Below are 19719 nucleotides of genomic sequence, written 5' to 3' on the forward strand. Positions count from 1 at the left end.
TAACTGAGATTAACATTTATATGTATTTTATTTGTTATGATTGCCTCTTGGACAACTTTTACAAGGGCTGGGAAAGTGACATACAAAGCAAAGGTCTTTTGAGAACACCAAGCTAAATATTTTCAGATAATAACAGAAAAAACATGAATAGCCCTTAAATATTACATTTCTTGTACAAAAATGTAGAGGGAAAAAGAAGAATGACAACTGCTTGAGAAGGAATGCTTATATGGAGCAAAATGAAAGGACATGAATGCAAATCCTAAATTTAAATACAACCACCCCCCCCCCCCCAACACCACCACCATCACCACCACCACTCCCCATTACATTAAGGAATGCCAGTTTGTAAGGACAGTGCATGTGTTTTGACCTCAGCCATCAAGTTCATTTGAATAAAATGTCTGGCAGGACAAACAATTCTGTTCTCAGCTAAATGCTTGTGTGAATTCTGCCTAGGATGTGAGTTTGCTCTGGCAAAAACATTAAATGCCATCAAATACTGCTTAAAAATGGACTAAAAACTCTTTATTAAATAAGTGATACAAATGGACATTTTAAATTTTATAGAAGTGGAAATTTTTTCCACTTAATTAACTGATAATTTAGTGAAACCAAAGTACCACTTTTGATTTTGTCAAACAGTTCTAAAATATTTATTCTTTGGACACAAGTCCAAAGCACAGGACTATCAGACAGACAGTCTTTATCTGTAAATCATTATTCTATGCGAATTTAATGAAACCCTCTATAAGCCAGCTGTCAATGCAAGTATCCAGCGCCATGCAGTGTCTCATTTGAATGACTAAAAATACTTACATCTTATTAATATTGAGTTTGATCTGCACCAAGGGGAGAAAAAAAAGTTTTAATCATAGTTTTCTGGCCATGTGCTACTGAACACTGCAGCTTCCCACCCATTTTACTCAATAAAATCTTGTTTTATGGAAGTGTCTGTTAATTATGTCATCAAAGTTTGATTGTTTTTTTTTTCAATCATCAAAAATGAGTGTAGTGATTTAGTAATTTAAGTGTGATTTAACACTTTTTCCCCCTTTAACATCACACTGAAACTCGTACCCACAATCATTGCAACATTACGCAATTCTGACTGTAATTATTTGTTTGATTTTATTACCTTTTAACAGAGCCTCTTAGACCCACATTTCTTGATGATGGTATTTCACATTTACATTTTTTAAGTTTCATTTTTTAAGCTTAAGCATCAGTTAAACTCAAGAGCACAGCAGCAAATCAAATTATCAGATGTTTTTTTTTTCTTTTTTTAAGCATGGAAGAGAATACCCTCCTGTATTTCTTCCCTGATTAATGCAATCACTCATTAACTGGCTTGAGAGAAAATTAAAATGTCACCCTCCATCTTCTTCTGCTATGGTGTTTAAAAAACATATTAACAAAATAAAGGTTTCCATGGTACAACACACAGATATGTCTCACCAATTACAGGTGTTACTTTGATTTATTGTTTGTTAATCTTTTTCTGGATGGGGTCTGAAACAGTGGCAGTGTTACAGAGCCCACTTGAACAGCCTGGCATACATCCAGTCTAATGAGGTGTTCTCTTCTGTTTGAGCTGTTGCTTGGCTCCTCAGTCAGGCTTATTTTTTCTACTTTTACTATACAGTCTGTGTGCCATCTGTAATTACCCTTAAGGTCTGGGTAATGGTATTAAAAAGATAGCATTTGCTGACATTATAGTCTGAAGGGCACTAAATTGTTGGGAAAAAAAATCTGACTTAATGCAATAGGTAATCATGGCTCTTAATTATACCTCATGAGACATGAAATTAGATTTTGGGAGTATAAAGACAGGTTGTCCAAAAAAGGAACAAATTAATTAAATAGAAGTTATAAATTATGCTACTGCTCTCTCTTTTGTAAGCCATTGTACAGTATTATACAACAGTCTCCTCTCCAGAAGTCAGAGGTAAAGATAAGCTTTACTATATTTATACTACACAATGTCTTATTAGACAAGCTTCACAAATGTACATTACACCCTGAACGGATGCAATCATTTTTGTGAAGAAACTGAACTTCATTTATCTTTATTCACTGGTTTGTCTAATTCAAAAGAGCTGGGCTTTCTCTCCTCTTACTTTTTGTTTAATTTTGTATTCAGAGTTATTTGTATAGTGCTTTAAATAAATTGCATTTGTACGAACCAGTCCTACAAAATCTCAAGCACTGAACCCCCCTACTGAGCAAGCTGCTTGGTATTAACTACTTTGTTCCGCAAGACTTCAAATAACAATCGCAGACCTTCTACGATTTTTTAAGCTTTGAAACTCCGTCAACAGCACATGTAACCAATGATTAGACTTCTTCCACTTAACCATAATTCTTTTATGTTTGTTGCACTCACTATATACTGGTATTTCTGGTTGTGCCCGCAGTGATAGCATACTCTAGCATTAATAGCACAGGGCTGGTACCTGGTGAATTTGCTTTATAAATATACATCAGGTAAATGCAACGTATAAAAATCATTTAATACTTTCTTACACCACTTTTAACATATCACCATGCAGATTTGTGTTTGTTTTTATATGAATCTGTCCTATTCAGATAGTGTAAAATGTGATTTGACATAAGAATTTGAGTGAAAAACTTGTCGGTATATCAACACATATCCTATACAAATATCCAGAAGATTCTTTTCAAGAAAGACAGATCTGCTTTTTCAAGAAAGTGTTTATACTTGTCCTACTTGTACAATTCCTAGGGGAGTTTCACACAAGCCAAACTTTATATAACCTACCCAAGACTAAGGTTTGTGTGGGACTTCTCTATGGATTTGCTATGGCATTGACATATGAAGGCTAGTGGACTCCATTCTGACATCTTGTGTCTTCTAAAGATTTTATGTTCTGTATCATGTCATAGATTACATATATTTTGTGTAAGTGCTGGAACAAAGCTGCAGTAACAGTTCTCTGTAAATCCTTCAGTTCTCTGTTCACACAAAAGTAAGAATTGTGGGAATGGGTGGGAAAAGATTCTTTTCAAGAAAGACAGATCTGCTTTTTCAAGAAAGCATAATTGGAGAATTCATTGTAAGTTATTTGCAACTGTTGCCTGGTCTCATGAAAAAATCCTGACAAATGGACAAATATATACATGTGATATTCCATTTTACAGTCCCATCTTTTTGTGGGAAAAGATCAAATTTGACATGGTTGCAATAACAAACTCCGTCCATTGAATGCCGCTATTTCTCATTTCTATGTTGTAATTTTTTCTAATATAATCTTATTATTTTAATTTTGCTCAAAGATGTAATAAATGAGGTAATATGGGAAAAAGTTATCAATGGATAAAGTTAAGGTTTTGGTTTGTGTATAAGGATACTGAATAATTTTGCTTTCAAGTCACTTTCTTTTCAAAGAACTGCTTAAAAAGATAACTTTTCAAACAATTGTTTGAGTTGACTTTTCATACCAGTCTTATGCGTGAAATATTGACATTTTCAAGTCAATATCTGATGAGGGATTAGGTTGCTGACTGTTATGTATACAGAGAGGGATTGTTATAAAGCATTGGCAGTGATAAGCAAAGTGAGGTTTAATGAACGAAGCTTGTTTATAAACCTATGCTATTGCTTTTAGCAAAAATGAAGACACGCCTAATCCACATCAAAATCCTCAGTGCAAAACTATCTATTGCTATGCTAATCTCTGCCTAGACTGCAAAACTGTGTATGTCTTCAACAGTTTGATCAGGTTGACTTGAGCTTCAATGCCTTCAACTTAAACTATTCCTCAAACTAACAACAAGAATGAAGTTTTGACACAATTCTTACTTTTGTGTGAACAGAGAACTGAAGGATTTACAGAGAACTGTTACTGCAGCTTTGTTCCAGCACTTACACAAAATATATGTAATCTATGACATGATACAGAACATAAAATCTTTAGAAGACACAAGATGTCAGAATGGAGTCCACTAGCCTTCATATGTCAATGCCATAGCAAATCCATAGAGAAGTCCCACACAAACCTTAGTCTTGGGTAGGTTATATAAAGTTTGGCTTGTGTGAAACTCCCCTAGGAATTGTACAAGTAGGACAAGTATACACACTTACTGTAATCTATACTGTAGCATGACATGAAAACAGTTCTCTCAGTTTCTGATTTGTACTAGAAAAGTAGTAACAACAGGAATGATAGCAACAATAATGAGTTCTAAAATGGTATTAACAAAGAAAACGTTACAAGGATATGTGAAATCCTTTTAGTAGTGTCATAATTCTTCATGTGTTTTTTTTTTTTTTTTTTTAGAAAGACGTAGCTATGTCTAACAAAACCTGCTTCTCTTTGAGGGTGAAGTCACTAGTGATATCAATGCTTTTAGCATTGTGTCATTTACAAGAAAATACAGTAAAAGACAGACATTCCATGATGTTGCATCATTTATTGAATTAGAATATACCTGCGAGCACAAACTGACTTTGCACGCAAGCTTAACGTGTAAACAATGAATACAGTTGCTGAAACTGAACAAAAACACACTGAAGTTTTCTCTACCTGATTCATCCTCCATGCAGTTTGCTTAAGGGACTGAAACCTGCTGTTAATGTCAACATCAAATCTGTAAATGCTTGAAAAGCTGCCCCTTTCTCTGTAATCCATGCTTGTGACAGAACAATAGCAGCGAGTAAGTTTCTTCTTGGACAATATGTTTCTTATTTCAGGAGTCTGCAAAAGCCCAGAAGCAAAGAAGCGTAGAAGTCATCTGAGAAGAGGTATGCTGAAAGAGAGGTATGGTAGAAATCTAGAGGATGTGTTAAACAGAAACTTGTATTAAACTTTTTTTTTTACCTATTAAGATTCTTAAACATTGTTTAATTTTGTTGTATTATTGCTTAGATTTTTTTAATGCTCATCAGCTTTTGCAGTAAAAGTAACATTCCCTATATTTTCTATGAGGTAGTGAAGGAAACGAAAGTGAAATTGGTGAAAGGCAGAAATTGGTGAGTCTACACCTTTGCTGCCTAATAGCCGTGGTCTATTGTTCATTATTAACATATAATGTTTATTGTGCACCTCTCAGTTTCTCAACTCCTTACATTAAGGACCTACGTCTCCTTAACCTCATAACGTTCAAGCTGACTGTCTTTTGTGAGACTATCTTTTGTGAGAACTCACACTTTAAGGTTCACATATGAAATATGGGGCATATGGAGCAGCTGTGGTCTGAAGGTTAGAGAACCGGACTTGTGACCAGAGGGTTGCTGGTTCAATTCCCAGGCCCAACATCCATGGCTGTGTGCCCTTGAGCAAGGCACTTAACCCTAATGCTCCCTGGGCGCAGAGGGATGCTGCCCACTGCCCCTGCGTCACTACTGATGGGTTAAATGTAGAGACAAATTCACTGCTTGCTGTTCACAGTGTGTGTGTGCAGTCACAGAGACTTAACTTAACTGAAATGTGGCATTTTGCACAGATTGAGCAATTAATGAGTCGTATCAAATAATGAAGTTATGAATTGTCTGGTACTGCGTGACAGTGATGTGAAACATGTTTTGAGAAGGACTTGGGGAATGTTAATCTGTCATGGAGATCTCCTTATTTCCCTCCCCTTTGATCCCCTTCCCTTTGTGCTCCTAAAACGCGTCCAACACTAATCTGGCACCCTTTACCAACTAGTGGGAGTCTATCCCCTGCTGGCTTCCCACCCATGGACACTGCCAATTGCGTCCGTGAGGCCCAGCCAAGACCGAAGCGCCTCTACCAAAATACAATCCTGGATCTCTGTGTGTATTCTGCTGAACCTCCAAGGTGCCTTAACGGAGTGCTCTTTAAACACAGAGACTTCGGAAATGGTATGGTTAACTGAACCAATACAATCCTACAAATAAGAAAATATAATTTTCACAAGGCATAAATTACATTTTTGTGGTCTTAGAATTATGTAATGGTGACTTTAATTACATTTTATAACAACCATTTGAAATGACTGCTACAGTGACAATCTTTTGAAAATATCATCTGCAGGAAATCTCATAATAACTGAAAAGGTGGATCAGTTATGCTGAAAATCATACATGCATACCACACCAAACTATACCACGAAGTTCTAGGGAAAGATACATTGATGGTCATGTCTAAAAGCTTTTGATTTTTAATCAAAGGTAAGAGTATCAACTGAATATTCTTAGTCATCTGACTAAATACAATTAAAACACAATGACTAAGACATTTGTTGGTGGCTGAACCTTCCCCTCCCTGTCCTAGGGGCAGCTGACAGTTTTGATGATCATGATTCTGTCACATAATGGTGGTAGACATTTGAGAAATTATTGCATAGAACGGTTGTAAACACAAGAGAAATGACTGGCAAGTCAAAGAGAGTCAGGGCCACTTGTCACACTCTTTAGTTTCCAATTCGCAACAAAGGTGATTTCTATTCTTTCGACTATGTTACAGTCTTGTGAAATGTTCTGAAATTTTGAAATCTTCCTTTACTGTATTTAAGTGACAATTTTTTATATACATATGAAAAGTTACGTTCTTAGTTTTGAGCCATGCTGTTAACTATTCCATTCTGGTGCGACAAGGTCTAGATGGTGTAGTTGGTACTACGATCTTCTGCTGTCATTAAGATATACTCATGTCTTCAAAAACCTTTCTTGTTCATGCCACAAAGCTCACATTTTCCCCCAAAAAACCTGTAGGATGACACTTCATCAGCAAAATTGACATCCATACTCCATGAAAAGATTAGCAGTATCAGCCACTGTAACATAATGAATTATTTTATGTTGTTGAGATGATGGTCTGAGAGATGCACAGGGAAAATATCACAGAAAAAACAGAATGACATTTGTCATAAAATATTTAAGGGCACACATTAACTTGACTATATCCAAAACCTGTACACATGATTGTAAGTAGAGCTGAAGTTACTTTATTGATAGGATCTCTGATTACAGTGGAAACCCAAGAGTAACTGTTTGGAACTGGAGCACTGTTAATTAGAATTCAGTTGGCACATTGTGCTAGCTCCGTGCAAAGTTGCCTTAATGTTGTTTCCAATTGACCATTCATGCAGAAAGTAGTCTGTGCTAGATTACAGGTCACTTCTCCGAAGCCATGGAAGAAGACAACTGAAAACTGATAAAACATATTGCAGAACAATAATGAAAATGAGGTTTACATTATGACAAACACCACAGATCAAAGAACTGCATACATTTCTAATATTCAATAATCACTGGATTTTCATAATGATACCTTAGACAAAACAGAATCTGTGAATGTTTTTTCTTTTCTTTTCAAGGACTATAGGAGCATGATACACCCATCAAAACAATGTGTTGACAGCCAAGCTGTTCTTTTGAAGGCTTGTTACAGAGGTCAGCTTGACTTGTGCGACAGATTGTTGTGTCTGGGCACTCTGCAGTGACAGGTGAGATAAAATTGTCTAAATATAGAGAACCCTGCAGTGAGATGCTAACCGAAGGATGCAGTGGAACAACATGTTTCCATACGCCAACTGCTTTTATGTTCTTTTTTTTTTTTTAAACACAACAAAGTACATACCTTTCTTAAAGTTACAGCTAAAGTATTGATTGAGCACAGCACATTTTGTGCAAACGTCAAAGTCCCAAAAAAAAAAAGAAAGAAAGACCAGATACAGAGTGTCATACTGTCTGTCTGGCACTGAACGAACTTTGAACTGTCAGTCCTTCTGTGAAGAGAAAGGTGTGGCTAAGTGTGTCAAACAGGTTCTCTGCCCCTGGCCAGTGTGAGGTTTTCAGGCCCTGTTATTTGCATGTGAAAACATGAATCCCCACCCTCTGACTAGTTCCCAGTGCTTCTCATGTTCAGACATCTTCGCTTCTTTTTCCATTTCTTGTCAGCAAAGCAGCACTTTTGCTACTTCGCATACTTTTCATCGAGCTGAAAGAAGACTGGATCAGAATGCAAAACGAATGCAGGAGAAAACAGCTGAAGTAAGTGTAAGAGTTTCAGTTTGTGTTCGTGATATTCAAAAGCAGGAGTTCGTGTTCAGACTTGATTCTGAGTATGTGTAATGTGAGAATTTCTGTGAGAGTAATGGGACATATGCTGTTGTACGTGAGTGAAGTATCTGTGATCAATGATCAAGGGAATAAATGTTACAGATAATTTTTAACTGTACATGTAGTGGTGGATCCTTTTTCTGAAAGTGAAAAATACATATCGGCTCTTCCCTTGATAGCAATGTTATAAAGCCATAATCCTATAACAATAGTGGTCAACATGCCAAAGATTCAGAGACAGACAGAAAAAGGCACAGATGAACACTTAAGGTGAGTGAGGTATTGAAGTACACTAACTTAAGTTATAACATTAATTTAAAATCAGTTGTAAATCATTTTAGATGTGAATTGGTTTTCAAAGTGTAATATCACTTTAAAAAGGCTGAGAGTCCTTCAGAGAGTTTAGACACTGATGTGCTTTATGTGCTAGAGGTACTTTCTCCTCAAGTATAATATTGGCACCGAGGTAAGAAGCTCTCACTTAGGAACCCACAAGTGACATAACTTATGCATTCATTACTCATAAATTCTCTTTTTGTAGGATAATGTAACACAGTTTTCTTGTACAGGTGTGTTTGGCAAAGTCACTGAGTAGCTGCCATTTGTCTAAACTGTCTACATATTGGAAATACCACATCAGACCTGAAAAAAGTTATTACTTACCTACATTTGGGAACTCATATATCTGAAATATATTTTATATTTTATAATGAACTGGCTGTTCATAGACTGCTGCCTGACGAAAAATTTCTTTCCTATGATATATCCTCACTAAATCTAGATTGTCATCTAAATTGAGATGCAAGCATATGTCATGACTTAGTGCTTTAATCTTAAGAGTAGCAAGTCAGTACAAGCGGAGCCTGCAAAATGCTGTAGTGTCTAATGTGTATCTGGCCCTCAAACATCTGACCACACGCTGACCAAGAACAGGCTCTTAAAGACCAGTGCCTAACATGCATGCAGTGCAATAAAAGATATTCACAGCAAACATCATGTGTTGACAGAAACAATTATTGTAAGTGGACAATGATGATTATTGTCTGCTGCCTCTGAAGACCTCATGAAAACCCAAGCCAACATTTACATACAGAATGAACGATGCCTCTTGTTTACTTCAGCCTTTCTTTTTCATCACACCACTCCATAAGATGGGTAATCTGTTGCTCCAACTAATTAGAATTTATTCTTTGAGGGGTTGATTAGTATGCATCTTGATCAGCAGGTTCTGGCATGACCCTGTTGTACAAAGACCTGAAATAATGTCTAGTTTCTTCCATGCTTTTATGAGTCACATCTCTTAACATTCACAGTAAACCATATTACTGCATAAACATGTTTAATAACTAATGACAGATGTGAGATACATCAGCTTGCTTAGAGTAACTACTGTTATTTTTATTTATATTTATGATCATTATTAATAACTATTATAAAGTATAATAGATCATTTAAAGAATGTAAAATACACTGTTCTTTCTAAAGCAGTACAGAACTCCAATTTGACTGAGGAACATTTATACAATTCTGTCATCTTTTGAATTATCTATCTCTATTTGGGTGGGGAATTTTAACACTAATTTTTACACTTATCTTCTCAATGATAATAAAAACATGAGATGCAAACAAAAACCCACATTTTAAGTTTAGCACTTTTACCTCATGATGTCAGAAGACAAATAAGAGACATGAATGATTATCATTAAAATGTTGAAGAGATAATCATCTTGGCTTACTTTGGTCATCTCTAAGTATAAACTTCATAACGAGAAGACTCTGTGTTATCCACTGGGAACATGTAACATCATTATTATGGTTCTCAGGTGATACGGGACCTGACACTGACATTCTGACCTGACACATTCTGAAGAGAGATGATGCAAACCTCTACAATGATGGACGCCGATCTGTCTATGTTATCCTCTTTGAGAGAGGAGTTTAAACCTGAGGACTATGTTCAGCCACATTATCGGGAGTCCTATCGCTTGGCTATTGACGCTCTGATCAGTGAGGGCAAAGATGGATATCAGAAATTCATTAAAGACGAGAAAGTTGGGAACTTTCTTTCAGAGGAGGAAATCCTCTTCATCACAACGAATGTGGAAAAGCCGCAAGTCAGCAGCCACTCAGAGGAGGTTAATGGTTCTACAGATGACAAGTCATCCACTGGGACTTACTGGCCAATGCACTCAGACATTGAAACACCAGACTTGGATTTAGGATGGCCAGAAATCATTCTCAACAGAGCACCAACAAATGTAGATCTGCTCTTCCATCCCCCAAGACAAAACAGCCCTACAATCAAAGAGGTGATCCGAAAACACATACAGGAGGCAAGACAGGTAACGTTGCTATATTAAAGAGGTGTGCTACCGTAGACATAGAAAACAAAACAAACAACAAACAAACAGATGATAAACAATACACTACATTTAATACTGTGCTATGTTTTAGATGCTCTGTTCTGATGTTGACATGGTAAAGCTTTGTTAACAGTCATAGCAACCATATGACAATAGGCATAAAACAAATGACACACGACACTATTGTTCTGATTGCTCGTAGTTTTGCCTTAAAAATATGGGCAAACTTTGTTTTTAGCACCATTAAAACAAAGACTATAATTGAACAAACCAGATACATCTTTAATAATGTCACATTAGAGATTAGGCAAACAAAATTCAAAATAATCGGATGAAATACCAAAGACACAATGCTAAAACAAGAGCTGTAGATGCTGAATCAGCACATAAATATTCAGTATTTTCATTAGCACCGATCCCACAGTTAAATCTTTACACTTACGCAGTGAGTTTGTATATTAGACTGCATAATATCTGAGCCCATCAGCACATGAAAGATTTCAAACACCAGACTGTCTTACATCACCAACTTTGTATTTATACAAATCCATTGAATATATGAACAGAATAATTCTGATGTGCTAGGCTGTAGGTCCTTGATGTAATTTATTGTTGATTGGTATGAAAACAACTAATAACAACATGGAGCTTAAGATATATGCTATACAATCTACATTTGCATTTTACTTCAAAATATAATGTGACCTCATTAACCTGTTTTCATTACGAAGAAGTTGCTGATTTATCAAAGTATTATGTTTGTGAAAATTCATCCTAGAAATAGTACCATGAACTAGATTCAGTCAACATAATTAGTTTGCATAATATTTTCAAGAAAAGTTAACAACAGGATTTTATACCATGTGGCTGACATGCTCAGGTGTGGTCATTTCTCTCATTGTGGCATTGTTCTTGAAACTCATTTGGGTGCCAGTATAAATCAGTTCTGGTCCCCAAAATAATAATTTTGACAGGAGGAAAAGAACATTTCATTTTTACACACCTTTTCCTGTGCATCAGACAGGAGTGCCTGAGATGATGTTTAGGTGTGTCTGTAAAAATTCCTGTTCGGCAACACTATGTGCAAAGTTTGGGAGGGCCCTGCTTCTGTTGTGGCAACCTGCTGATAATCCTTATTACCTTGATGTGAGAACACTCCCCTTCAACAAGGCAGTACTGTTTTTACAACATCTGATTTGTGTCTCATGTATTGACTAAAAAGTCAATTTATCTTAAAAAAAATGTATTAAATAGACAGGATAGAGATATTGTGCTGATAGGATTTTGTATGACAGATGACAACAACACTACATTAGTAATACAAGCAGACTAAAAGAGAGCATGGCAGTACACTGCTCACATGAATACAGAGTAACTGCTAAAGTACTGCTTTGGTACAGTGCTGTGATTTTTTACATAGAATATAGATTTTACAGTAATGATCATGTTGTTTACATTACATAATACCCATGAAAAAGCGTCATGTCTATTCATACCCCCTAAAATGAAATGATTCATTTGAGAAGTTCTCTTTTGCTATGAAACAGCATTGCTCAGCAGTAGCAAATTATACACTGTGTTATTAGAAACAAAGTGCAGGTTGCATGACATGGGTTTCTCTACACAAAAGGTTTCTTTATGAACAGGATGACAGATGTGACATCAGTCTTTTGTATTCTCTCTAGTCAAATAACCAGTTGAGTTAGAGATTTGTTTTACACGAAAGTATAATTTAGAGTTAAAATTTATGTCAAGTAAAAAGTTGTAAGTGTGGTTGCAATAAGCTTCTAAAAGGATGATGGAAATAAAGCAATCTTATGTTGGAAAGTATTTAACATTTGTCATATTTGAGAAATATTGAGGCTTGCTCAATCAAAACAAGTTAGCATCTGAGAGACAAAGTGTTATCGATATGTTACGGTAATAAAAGGAAAAGTATTTGGCAGCTTGTATATAGGCCTCACCCTACTGCAGAGAAGACAAGAAAAGAGGTCTATGATTCAAACCCTGTTTAAAAGTGCTGACTCCCACACTGCATGTATCAACATGAACCCATGAATTCAAGAATGTCGACACATGTACTGTTTTAGGTCTAATTGGTACTCATTGAAGCTAGTTGGTGTCAGAATTTCACCTGAGGAGTTCATTCTGTTTCAGTTTTTGAATGCGGGCCCTCTTACCTCATATCTCATTTGTCTCAAGTTCAGTACTGCTCTTTCAGTGTACTTTCTCTGTAAATTTACATGGCAGATCTGGTTCGTGTTAAGTGCCAATGTACCCATATGGACGTTAATGGGAGAACATTTTAAATATGTTTTAAAAAACATATGCCTTATACATACTTGGTTACCTATGGCTGATAATGCTGCATTTTCTGTACTTTCTGTTTGTTTTAGGTGATCGCAATTGCGATGGATGTGTTCACCGATCTGGACGTTTTCAAAGAGGTTGTCGATGCATCCATCCGAGGTGTTCCTGTTTACATCCTTCTGGATCGCAGTCACTTCAAAAGCTTTCTTGCAATGGCTGAAAATCAAGATGTCCAAATACAAAAACTGAGGGTAAGGAGAGGTGCTTTATGGCAAATACACAAACTGGTGGTCCTCCATGGAAGTTCTAAATTTCAACTTAAATGGGCTCACTCACTCACTCATTATCTAAGCCGCTTATCCTGATTAGGGTCGCGGGGGGTGCTGGAGCCTATCCCAGCGCACATAGGGCGAAAGGCGGGGAAACACCCTGGACAGGTCGCCAGCCCATCGCAGGGCAGACACACAGACAAACACACTCACACACACATTCATACCTAAGGGCAATTTAGTGTCTCCAATTCACCTAACCTGCATGTCTTTGGACTGTGGGAGGAAACCGGAGCTCCTGGAGGAAACCCACGCAGACACGGGGAGAACATGCAAACTCCACACAGAAAGGACCCTGAGCACCCGGCCAGGAACCGAACCCGAAACCTTCTTGCTGTGAGGCAACAGCGCTACCCACTGCGCCACCGTGCCGCCCACTTAAATGGGCTGAATAAGGATAAATGTAAAAAACAAACATATGACGACTACAAGTGCTCTAGGCCTAAATACAGTTGTGCTATGCTTACATACTACAGTGGGAGGTCCATGGTGCTCAGAGAAACACAACCGTCTGTGTTTCCCTGTGTGGGGGAGGGGTAAGGTTACCCTCCTCCACTCACTGCTTGTCACAGTAAACTGACAGCCAGAGGCCAAAGCAGCTGTAGTCCTCAGTGAACAGCACCCTCCTCTGAGCTTCTGTCACTGCTGCTAAGCAATTTGTAGAGTGAAAAGTTGCTGTGACTAGCTCCACATCTATTAGAAAAAGCAAATGTTTACTCTACACTCATTGACTGAGCTGGCTGGGTCCAGAAGACATACAAGACTTCATGGGTAACTGGGCACTCTCTAGACAGGAAGAAAATGGAAATAAATAAATAATAAAAAAGAATCTAAGTGCTCTTTGTTCTGTACCCTATCATTTGGATGAGAATTAGTATCTATTTCTAAGCAATTTTCAGTCTGCTTTGTCCATTATTTCTCTGCTCGTGAGGGCAAAAGTACAAGAGTGACCATCCATTCCTTTTAAGTGACATTCTGTATACTGGGGAGAGAGAGAGAGAGAGAGAGAGAGAGAGAGAGAGAGAGAGAGAGAGAGAGAGAGAGAGAGAGGGAGGGTCAACTGAATTAAAAATTTTAATTTATAAAAACAAAACTTACATGAGAACATGTGCATGCTGAAAAATACAATAGATTGATGGTGTGTTTTATTTTGCTTTTTTCTTTTTCCTCTTTTTTATTAAATGGGCAATTGGTTTTATTCCTCCTATTTTTCTGTTACCTGGCTTACCTGGAAATACATGTTCTATCTTGTTGGATGGACAGCTCTGAGAACAATAACAACAAGCATTAACAAATGACAGTCTAGCTATTGGAAATTGTTGTTCCTCCCACATTTTTCCCAGGAAGTAATAATAATTGCTGGAGGACTCAAAAGCAATTATGTCTTTTCCCATCACACCTACCACAGGGCTTTCCAGAAGAACTCATAAATGCCTTTCTTTAAAATTGAAACTTAATCTATCTATGTTTTATCGTTTAAATTAAACCATGAATCTGCCCTTCTTAAGATTAGACATATGATGCACAATTGATTTTGCTTAAATATGAGGTTAAACAAGATAAAAGGATAGCAGTCTCTTTTAAAATTCTTTCTCTATTATCTTTCACCATTGGAACCTAACTATCATTTCAGCAACTAGTTCTTAAGAGTATCTAAAGTTTTCTTGGATAATGCATTTATAGTGTGTATTTTAGTACTGTTAACCTCCGCAACAAAAAACTGTTATGAATATGACTTTCGTCACCGGCATGAGCAGAATTTCTGCTTCTATCTTGATGTATATGCAAAGCCCCAGTAAAACCCTCCACTTGTTTAAACATCTCATGCTGTTTGCACAGATGTTGCTAAAGGATAGCTGATTGTCCTCTCTTTGTTTAAATGTCATTTACATTATTTTAACAGAACATGAGGGTGCGCACAGTGAAGGGCCAAGACTATCTCTCTCGATCAGGTGCAAAGTTTCATGGAGCAATGGAGCAGAAATTTCTTTTGGTTGATTGCTGTACAGTGTTTTTTGGGTCATACAGGTAAGCTGAAAGATCATAAATACTGTCATAAGAAAATTATTTGCATTTGTGATCCATTTGATATGTTTTAGCCTATTCTATAAACTGACATAGTATTCCAGCAGTTCACAGACCGTTGCAGAGTCCTCATCCAAAATGTTATCTCCTATATGTTTACACATTTGTCAGGCATTGACTATGGTTTTGAATCATGTTTCTCTCTCTCTTTCAGCTTCATGTGGTCGTATGAAAAAATCCACCTCAGTATGGTTCAAGTCATCACTGGTAAGCTGGTGGAATCCTATGATGAGGAGTTCCGCACAATTTACGCCCGCTCTACTGTTCCAGCTGAGCTTTCACCTCTTGAGACTGTGGCAGACAAGTGGTTGAATGGTAAAATCGATAGGTATGCCCCTCTCTGTGGCAAACCCTTTGAGAGGAGAGATCATTTGAGGCACACTCTCAACTTAGTGTACCAACAAACGTGTGAGAGACAATCTGGCTTCAAGATCCCCAGGGGGGAACCTGATGACAGATTCCACGAGTATGGACAAATGAATCAAATACCTGTGATTAACCATAACAGGATTCATCAAATGCATGTCTCGGAGGCCACAGATTTCTATAAACGTCACAGTTATGCAGGGGAGAGACCAGAGCCCTCATACGTTTACCAGCCCTCCAAGTTTGCCTCCAGCCACTGGAATGTGGCTGGAGATGCCAGCCATTATGGAGCCCTGGGGAGCAACCATTTTCACGGCACAGTGGAGAACCAGTATGAAACTGGAAGGATGGGTCCACTATTTAGAGGCTCCAACATGCGTGGGTCTTATCATGGCTGTGATAAACAAGCTCTTGCTATGCAGCAAAACCTGCCAAGTTTTGCAAATACTTCTAAATCTTTCCTTCGCACATGGAGGATAGAGTCTTATCTAAACAACAACGATCCTGTTGCTGCTGATTCTGTAGATCATCTGGATCAATATGAAATTCTGGAGAACAAGCCTGGTCCTCACATGCACTCTCGTCTCAGGTCGTCTCTGGTTTTCAAATCCACCATTCCTGAACATCCAGAATCAAATAGTTATACAACTAACTCCTCATCCTCCACGTTGCGGGAAGAACCAACAGGGATGCAATCCAATGCACAGTTTTACCATTCGGCACAGTGGAATCAACCTCAGTATGTGAATAATCACATCCAACATGATGAGTTTGTGCTGAAGCGAAGGAGTCTGCAGATTTTAGATTATTCAGGGCAGAACATGGATCACAGCTCTGGGAGAGATGCCTTTTATGCCAGCCTTGGCAGAGCTAAAGGACGTCTACTGGTCAAGGACCATGAGTCCATGCAAGAGAAGTACAAAAGGCATAGTGTAGCAGATCCAAAGTCAAACATATATTATGATGAAAACAAGCAATCTTCTCAAATGTATGGATCATCGGTAAGGCAAGAGATGAACAAAAGTGCAATAAAAGAGGTCTCAAGGAGTGGTGGGTATGTTTCAAATCTCAAGAAGGATCAGAGATCCATCTCCCATTATGACTTCAATAAAACAGACACGAAAGGAACTACAGGAACAATGTGGCAAGAACCACCATCCAGAACTGTGTCTGCAACAAATGTTCCTGACCACAAAGAAGAATCGGCAAAATCCAATGGGATGTCATCACCACGGTTCTTCAAAAGCAGCTCCAAGAAAATAAAATCCCTTTTGAACATTCCAGACAAGAGAGAGGCTTCACCCAAAATGAAAAACAGATTGAAACTCACAGTGGGCAATAATTATGATAACATTCTCACTGATGATGAGGAACAAAAAGGTAAAGTCGAGAAGAAACAACGTGGAAGCACCAGTGGTTCTGTGAAATCGATTGACAGTAGCAAACAGAGAAGAGATAATGGCAGAAGCCAAGATCTCTCTGCTGATCTACCTGGTGAGGCATCTGCCCCACGTTTCAGCACTGATGAATTACATCGTGGCAGTGGAGACACCACAAAAAGTCAAAGACAACCCTCTACTGGTGCTCAGAAAGAGAGTCACAAACCTGTGCAGAGTTCCTGGCAAAGAGACCGAAGCGGACTGAACCGACCTTACAGCAGGTTTGAGCCACTCTGCCAATTTGAAAATAAGCATCTGTCTTCAGGTCAATCTAGTGCAGTGCCCACAAACAGCCAGTCGATAGAGAGACACAAAAACTTTTCAAAAGCTGCTTCTAGGAGTGAAACTCACGGTCACATTGGCCAACAGTCCCAAGGTGCTCATGACAATAAATTTGGACGGTTCATACAACGTGTTGGAAATTTAATACACAAAAATAAGTAGTGAAGAGCAGCAGGCTCATCTACTGACTCTGGATATTGACTGCATGTCGTCAGCTGACAATAAAGAGTACTGCACACTTCAAATGTACTGTAAAAGGCAGTTAATCATATTATAATGCAATGCAATTAGGGTCTGCCTTTAATCCACAAAAAAACCCCAAAAAACAAAACCCACACACATGCAGCAAATTCAGCAGTGTTATACTAACTCATAGAGTGTTAATTAAGCACGGCATAGATACATTTTTCAAAAAATTCATAAATGCAATACTGAGAGTAGACAAAAATAGCAATCCTCTCACTGACACTTCTAACATTGTAAGTGTTAACAGAATGTAAAATGAACTGCACTTTACTCTGGAAAGTCAAGGTTCATGGCTTTGCTTTATTTTATGTATTTCACTTTTATTTTTTATTATTTTTCTATTGTGTTGTTTCCAATGCTGAGTTATTATACAGACCCGTGAGGGACACAACCTTTTTTTGGGGGTGAGCAAGTGATATTAATAACCACTATTATCATGTTTGTAAAATATTCGGGAAGAGTGATGTCCTATTTAAAACCCCATGGCAACGTATTCTGAGACCTGCTTTAAAAAAAATGACAAAAAAGGCTGAGATAATGAGAAGCAGTTCCAAGAAAATAATGGTGAAAGTCCCTCTTTTTTTAAACATTTGAACCCTTTTAAAATGGCTTGAGTCATTGCATCGATGTTATTTCACAATCTCAGATTCCCAGTTGAAATATACATCTATGACAGTTCAAATCAACTGAAAAGTGCATTTGAGCAATAAAAGGAAAGTTTGCACTGACCTTGTGCTTCGCATATCAATGTTAGTATGGACTAAAAGAGTGAAATAAGCTCAAATCAATTAAACAGGACATCTGTGTTATAATGTACTTACCTAAAACACTACTTGAGTTTTACACTGTAATATGAACTACCAGACTTTACCTTTACTTGCTTTAATTTAAAAGGGTTAGTACACTGTGGAATGTTTGAGTATTAAGGCATTGTGGTTGGTACTTCATGCACTGTACTGGTTTATTTGAGAGTTATTTCTTGGATTCTGTAATGCTGTCACTGTCATTACTGAAAAGACTCATTTCAAGGAATACAAATGCATCAATAAATATCATGCTTCCTGTGTTCATTTATGTCAAGTGCCTCTATAATGTAAAGTGAATGAGAAGAGTAGTTGTTAAAAACAAATTGCTTCTCTAAAGACATTTTTTGTTTTTTTATAGAAACATCTATATCTCACAGAGAAAAAAGCTTCAAGTTTGCTTATGTTTCATTAATGAGTGTAGACTATGTGAAATAATGAGAACAGTCTGTCAACACATCTTCCACAATTCAGCAAAACATGGAATATGTTTTGTGTTCTTGTTTCCTCTCTCTCTCTCTCTCTCTGAGTCAACACAAACCTCTGAAATTTCAATACATTATAGAACTTTTGTTTGTTTGTTTGTTTGTTTTTGGAGCCAAGTGTAAATGCTGTACTGACTTTCTGTTTCACACTGTTGACCATTTTGGTATAACTGTGTGAACAGGGACTCACAGGGGGTAAATCCAGTAATAGCTGAACACTACCTGACTACAGATGAACATCTTATCCCAGCTGTGCTATATTTGCAGGCTATGTCCCAACAGTCCAAGAGATCACAACAGGTCACATTCTTTTTTTTTTGTTTTTGTTTTTTTATTTAGTTAAACTGAAAAGGTTTCTCTCTCTTCGTCTCCATATGACTGTTGAAATGCTGGAAGAATTGAAGAGGGGTCACATCAAAATGTATTATGTTGCTTAATAGCACTATTTGTGGTACATAAATACTCAGTGGTTGCTCTACATGGATGGGCTGAAATATTGTCCCAAGTTAGAGGAAGAGAGAGACTTTCAAGCCATTTCAAAGTAGTGGAAAAAAGATTATGTATGGTACACTAAACTTCTTATTCTACATTACTGTAACATAACCTGAAATATTCAAAAGTCCAGGAGTGCGTGGGCTCACCAGACTTCCCATAAATTTAAAACTTTTGGAATATAATCATTACCAACATAGCTTATAGACATATTTATATAGCTTTTCTGCACTTCTCACAGACAGCTCTGAGAGTTGGCCATACTGCTATTCACTAACACAGTAACCCCAGCCAAGCTATTCCAAAATGTGTCGGTTGAAAAGATGGCTAAGAAGCAATTCAATCTGTCATACTAGTGTTGTGAGGGGACAGAGAGCACAGGATTGTAATTTCCAGCTTGGAAATGGGTTCAGAGTCCAGGGTGTAGCACATAACCGTTACTCCTGGCGTTCCTGAGTCAATAAAATGAGAG

At 37.5% G+C, this 19719-nt stretch overlaps 1 protein-coding gene across 1 annotated transcript; it reads left to right on the top strand.

The window, feature by feature from the left end:
* The first annotated feature begins 9921 nt into the window (after window positions 1-9921).
* On the top strand, window positions 9922-17383 carry fam83b (family with sequence similarity 83 member B). Its single transcript, XM_030772893.1, has 4 exons — window positions 9922-10389; window positions 12807-12971; window positions 14953-15077; window positions 15289-17383. Exons 1-4 carry the CDS (start codon window positions 9922-9924, stop codon window positions 17381-17383), a joined length of 2853 nt encoding a protein of 950 aa, XP_030628753.1.
* The last annotated feature ends 2336 nt before the right edge of the window (window positions 17384-19719 follow it).

The sequence above is a fragment of the Chanos chanos genome, chromosome 4, assembly GCF_902362185.1.
Source record: "Chanos chanos chromosome 4, fChaCha1.1, whole genome shotgun sequence".
NCBI lineage: Eukaryota > Metazoa > Chordata > Actinopteri > Gonorynchiformes > Chanidae > Chanos > Chanos chanos.

Coding starts and splice junctions, on each gene's coding strand:
- fam83b (XM_030772893.1), top strand. CDS start 9,922: ATGATGCAAACCTCTACAATGATGGACGCCGATCTGTCTATGTTATCC. Junction 10,390..12,806: donor ACATACAGGAGGCAAGACAG/GTAACGTTGCTA, acceptor TGTTTGTTTTAG/GTGATCGCAATTGCGATGGA. Junction 15,078..15,288: donor GTGTTTTTTGGGTCATACAG/GTAAGCTGAAAG, acceptor TCTCTCTTTCAG/CTTCATGTGGTCGTATGAAA.